Genomic DNA, 6,170 nt, shown 5'->3' with positions numbered 1-6,170 from the left:
TTCAAGCTGTTTAAGCTTCTATGCAAAATTGGCTACGAGAAGTATAGGGGTTGGCCTTCCATCTTTTTTCCCCCCCATTTCATTCAATTCTTCAAATTTCCTCTATATCGAAGTAGAGAGGTTGTTGGGGTAGGGAGAGAAACAATCATTGGATATCATAATGTAGGAGGATGAAAGTGGGCAACACGTATATACTGTTCAAAATATAAAACTTTTATTTATTGAATCGAAATGAATTGTGAATTTAAAATGGAGGAAATATTTGAAGGGTTTGAGTTGCTGATCAAAATCTTAATTGGCAATAAAACTTAACATATGGGCTTTTATTGCATAAGATTCTTTTTCAATGAAATTGAAATATGAGAAGAAGAAGTATGAAATCTAGGAGGGTCCCAGTGATGATGACAAGCGAGCCATGTCCCTGAATCAAACATTAGGTACTGGTGATCCAGCGGATGCAGCGATTAAGAGAAATTTATCTTTCCTCATTTGAGAGTGATTATTCTTCTTTCTATTAGCGGTTGTGCTGAAGAACATAGGGTGAGATGAAGACAAGGCTGCACGATGACCGGTAAAGACCCTGAACACTGGGAATTAATCCACTTGGCAGCCAAATCACATTGTTATGTTTATGTGTCAGCTCAATTAGCCTCCAACTCATTAAAATTAATAGTGTTATATCACTTTAGACTTTTGGGGATAGATGGACCTAATGAATTAAAGTATAAGAGCCCGATTCAAAAAAAAAAAACTATAAAGACCTGATTCAAAATTGATGTAAATTACAAGGACTTGCAATTTAGTTTTCCAATAAAAATTAAAAATTAAATATATCTCAACAAATAATTTTTTTAATATATTATCTAATTCGGTCACACAAACCCAAACTTGTGATCTCGTGCTTAAGCATCCAAATATCTTTCCATCAAATATATTTTATTATTTTATATTTCTTTTAGACCTTGTTATAAGTAGCTTCAACATGTTTCATATTATAACATGTTTTTTTTAAATCATTAATTTTTTTATCTATTATATCTAACTGTTTTAATTTATTTTATAAAGTTGTTATGTAATTTAAAAATTTTGAAAGGCACGTGTATAAATAATAAAACAAAGAATGCGTATGGTGTGCCGGTGTGTGAGCATGTGCGGATATTTTAGAGATGGTTGTCTACGTGTCCATATCTAGCCCACTCAAACATGCCTTCGAGCTCTCCCACCACGGGAAGCCCATCCTCAAGCCTGTCTTCCACTTCCCACCTCACTTCATTCTCTCACGAAACCAGATTCAAACAATAATCTACAAATACTTCAATCGTTTGCAGCATTTTTTGTGAGACAATTTCGGTTTCAAGTTTCTTTCAATTTCCGACGACGTAACATCGGCGTCACTCGTTCATTTTCCGACAATGGCCTGTGCATTACAAGCAACCTTGGCAGCCAACAGCTGCGCGTTTTCTTCTCGCAGATTCTTCATGAAACATCAGAGAGCCAATAAGCGAAGCAATGGATTGTTCACAGTGAGAGCATCCTCTGAGGATGATGACTGCAATGAGGAAGAATGCGCCCCCGAGAAGGAAGTGAGTTCAAATTTTTGTTATTCTTTTTTAATTTCTGTTCAGATGAATGTTGTGGTCGTCTTACCCTTTTATTAGTTTTGGGGTTATCTGGTTGTTGTTTTTCCTTTCTCATTGTTCCGTGCCGGAGAAAATGCGTGTGGAGATTATGTTAGAATACACATACGCATATTGGATATATTAAATTAAATGGAATAAAGCTAAGATGCCTATGAACCTTTGATGAAAATTTGAAGTACAATTAACCTTGGTTTGGACCTTTTCTCTGGGCTAGTATTTAGTACCAGAGAAAATACTTGTTGGAATTTATCTCTAGAGAGAATGCTGATATTAGACATAAGTGGACAGTTGATAATTGACGCGAATCCACATGATCAATAGAAGTATTGCAAATACCTTAATTATAATGATGAACAATGATCGAGAGGCTGTATCTCAAAGCTGCATTTCTGTGGGAATTACAAAAGCACGAAGAGTGTAATTAAATTGAATTTTTGTGCATAAACTCACTTTAACAGAGCAGGTGATACCATTTTAATGGTCTTTCTATGATTATACTTCATATTCGAATTTTGTGGAGGATTGTTTCTCAAGGAGGAGACTGAGAGCTTTCTAGTTGTATGTTAATGGGACATTGTAATTGATTTACTAGATAGATATGGTAAATTCTTTAATTGTTGACGGGCTTAAACACATCCATTTATTATTAAAGCCTATCAATTTCCGTTAAGCCTATATAAGCTTGCTCCATGTGCTTCCTGTTATGATTGCATCCCAATCCTGATGGTCTTTCCACTGTCATGACTATAACTCATAGCGAAAGATAGCAGAAAGCTTCACACCCTTGTGGTACTTGCTATTTATGATTTATAACAATCTAGATGTGATTGACACATCTAGACACATAAAAATGAGAGTCGAAAGGGATGATAACATTTCTGTTCCATGATGATTTTAGGTTGGGAAGATCAGTGTGGAGTGGTTAGCAGGGGATAAGACCAAAGTGGTAGGTACATATCCACCTAAGAAGCAAGGTTGGACAGGTTATGTTGAGAAGGACACTGCTGGACAGACAAACATATATTCAGTTGAGGTTAGTAATTTGTGTTTTGTGCACTCATTAAGGGTTGCACGTTTGATTTTATATTTTTGTTCTTCAACATATTCCTTGTCACTCTTTAGTGAGACCAGTTGTTCAAATCATACATCTAGTTTTCAGAGCATTTGGAAAAATAAGATACCTGCATGGTGAATTTTATTGTGAGTTTTTATATGGGTTGAGGAGCATCCAACACCTTGAAGTATTTTTCTAGTAGCATTTAGTATCCTAAACTAATCCTTGATGTATCGATCAGAATAAACTATTTTTTCCCAGTATGTAGCATCCTAAAGTAATTTTTGTGCATTAAACACCCTAAAGTATTTTTCCAGTAGCACTTAATATTTTAAATTTAGAGTGCTATGAGAAAAATACTTTAAGAACAAAATTACACCAAAAATTACTTTAGGATGTTGGGTGCTACTGAAAAAATATTTTAGCATGATAAATGCACTGAAAATTAGTTTGGGATCCTTAATGTTACTTGAAAAATAATTCAAGGTATTGGATGCATCGTAACCCTTCTTAAATTTAAAATAATTCCATGAAGTACTTATTCTGAGCCAATTGATGCATGTAATTATTAGATATAGAAGGAAATAGAATGAGGAAGTGAGTGGAATTGACGGAAAATGACTTCCATACCCATATGTAAATAATTAATAAAAAAGACAGGCATTATTTAATAATAATAACAATTGAATATTAGACATTGCCCAAAAAAATTTACTTTTCTTTTTCCTTTTCTTTCATGCTACAAAACGGCCCAATTGATGATCTCATTTGAGTAAATTGTGCTCACTTTAGTGTCTAGCCATCTTCAGCATGAGCTTCCTGGCAAGCTGTGTGGATATATCAGTAATTTGAGTAGGATTCGCCTTTAATTTGACTTGTTCATTATATATCTATTTCACCTTGTTGTAATCTGCCTATGATACACCCACTGTGTACCTAAGAATTTCTCACATTTTTGTGGTAGTTTGATGTTAATCTGATAGATTGTGATCTTTCCAGCCAGCAGTTTATGTAGCCGAAAGTGCTATAAGTTCTGGAACTGCTGGTTCTTCATCAGATGGATCTGAGAACACAGCAGCAATTGCTGCGGGCCTCGCCTTGATTTCCGTCGCTGCGGCATCGTCGATACTGCTACAAGTCGGTAAAAACCCTCCGGCTCAGGTTCAGACAGTTGAATACTCAGGACCATCACTCAGTTATTATATCAGCAAGTTCAAACCACCAGAGCTTGTTCAGGCTTCCGTACCAAGCCAGACAGAAGCAATACCATCAGCAAGTCCAAGCACAGAGGAATTACCGTCAGTTGCCCAGTCTGAAGGATCTCCCTCAGAAGCTCCCCAAGTTCAGGCTCAGACCTCAAGTGAGAATGTTGTCTCATAGGCAATGCAAATTATGCAACCCCTTTTTCTGTAAGAGCGCGGATTTAGATCTTTTGAAGTTACTTCAAAAGGTAGTTTGAGGGAGAGAGGAGAAAATATAGGGTACACGTTTGCTTCTTGAGTCCTACATGCGTGGACTTTTTTATTTTCTTGTTCTTTCTTAACTTTCTCTGAAGTTATTTTCAGAAGATCTGAGTCCCCAAAAACACAATAGTAGGGGTTTATTCTGTATCAATAGTATAATTCTCTACATCATGAGTTATATATATACACATTAAAGTTAGTTATATGACTACTGGCATGTAACAGCTAACAATTCTTGCCGAGTGTGCATGTTTTTCTTCATTTAAATTAGTTAAATTATGCAAAATTCCCATGTACTTTGTATCATAGGTAACTAGCCTCCGTGACCTTTGAAAGCTTTACTAAACGTTCATGAATTTTAGCATTTGCATAGATAATATGCATTAAAAAAAATAAAGTGCAAGGAAATATAAATTTAACAGTTTGGGATTATCTGCATAAATTTAAAAGTTTTTGAGGTTTATTGTTAAAATTTAAAATTAAGGAGGATTATTATATATGTTTATTAGTATTTAGTTTAAGAAATTTCAGCATTTTTAAATTCTGAAAGTAGTTGTCGGCAAAAAGAATTCTGAAAGTATTTCTTTTTGCAAGTCTCTCATTTGATTACCAATAATAAAGCTCAAGAAGTTTCTTGCCTAAAAAATGGTGTTTGACCAAGGCTTTAAGTTCGGATGCTATTTACAATTGCAAATTATACCCTGTTTGGTTAAAATATGTAATACTTTACCAAAATAACGTGTGGTACTTATTATTATTTATTGCCATGATTAATTGTTAATAGTAATTTTCATTAAAACAAAATGTTTTTCAAATCACTTGTGTGATTTTAGTTTGCATCACCCTGTCGATATATATAATGAAATTTATAGCAAGATGTACTACCAATAAATTATGTCAATATGATTCATTGACTAGACCACGAGATTTGTGCACACCCCCTAAACTGAAATGTGGACTAAAATTTATATGTAGGTTTTTTTTTGGACTCAATAATGAGCCTTCAAAAGGCTTGAAGCCTTTTAAAAGGCCAACTTAAAATGTTGACCTTTTAAATAGGTTTAAAAGTGTATATATAACTTAAAATGTTGACTTTTTAAATAGGTTTAAAAGCATATGTATCTTCAAGTTAATGTATAACTCTTCGGGTCTATTTAAAAACATATTCTTTTGGGTTAAGCACAAGTAGCCTCTTATTAAAAATTGTTCTATAAGATTTGAACAACAACATTAGGTTTTGGAGACCTGTGTTCTATCGAATTAATCTTGTATGCATATGCTATCATAATCTAATATATATATATATATATATATATATATAACTCATCATATATATTGATAGAATGTCCATCTATTTCTATTGAGCACGTATGTTTATTTTTTTAATCGGTCTCCATTGATCTTTTGTTACTGCTCATAAGATAAGTAATAATTAGGAATAGGGATGATAGGATTTGAACCTGTGATATTTTGTAGCCAAAACATACGTGGTACCAAGATGCGCTTCATTCCTTTCAATTGGTTTAGAGTGCTATTGCAAAGAATCTTTGTCTTGTTTTTCATATCTTGATTTTCTTGGTTGATATATATAGATCATGTTCGAGACACTCTCGGGTACTAAATGTAGATATCTTTTCTAATAGGATTTCATACCTTTAAAAACATATTATATGTTTTTTCATTAAAAAAACATATTATATGTTTTTTCATTAAAAAAACATATTATATGTTTTTTCATTAAAAAAACATATTATATGTTTTTTCGTTATGTTTTAAGTGCTTAGAATTCATTCTCACCTACAACATAAGAGATTAGTATGGGAAAAAAGAATATATAGTGACAACAGTTGTTTGAGTAAGTAAAAGTAAGAAAAACCAATCATTCATTGACTAAAGAGATATAATTTCCAAAAGCAACTAAGCATAAGTGGCACGTAAAACTAGATTTTACCTGGTTCACTTTTGTTGCATAAATTGGAATAAACTCCTTTTACTGATATTATAATATTTTAT

General features: G+C 33.3%; 1 protein-coding gene across 1 annotated transcript; it reads left to right on the top strand.

Moving 5' to 3' along the window:
- Positions 1–1,265: 1,265 nt before the first annotated feature.
- Positions 1,266–4,386, top strand: LOC114716112 (protein MAINTENANCE OF PSII UNDER HIGH LIGHT 1-like). The gene is made up of 3 exons (XM_028901051.1): positions 1,266–1,583; positions 2,539–2,673; positions 3,694–4,386. Exons 1-3 carry the CDS (start codon positions 1,413–1,415, stop codon positions 4,072–4,074), a joined length of 687 nt encoding a protein of 228 aa, XP_028756884.1. The 5' UTR covers positions 1,266–1,412; the 3' UTR covers positions 4,075–4,386.
- The last annotated feature ends 1,784 nt before the right edge of the window (positions 4,387–6,170 follow it).

This window comes from Neltuma alba, unplaced genomic scaffold, assembly GCF_004799145.2.
Source record: "Neltuma alba isolate B1F8T4 unplaced genomic scaffold, ASM479914v2 tig00002054_pilon, whole genome shotgun sequence".
Taxonomy (NCBI): domain Eukaryota; kingdom Viridiplantae; phylum Streptophyta; class Magnoliopsida; order Fabales; family Fabaceae; genus Neltuma; species Neltuma alba.
Note: the sequence above shows the minus strand (reverse complement) of the source record. Positions and strands in the feature narration are given on the sequence as shown.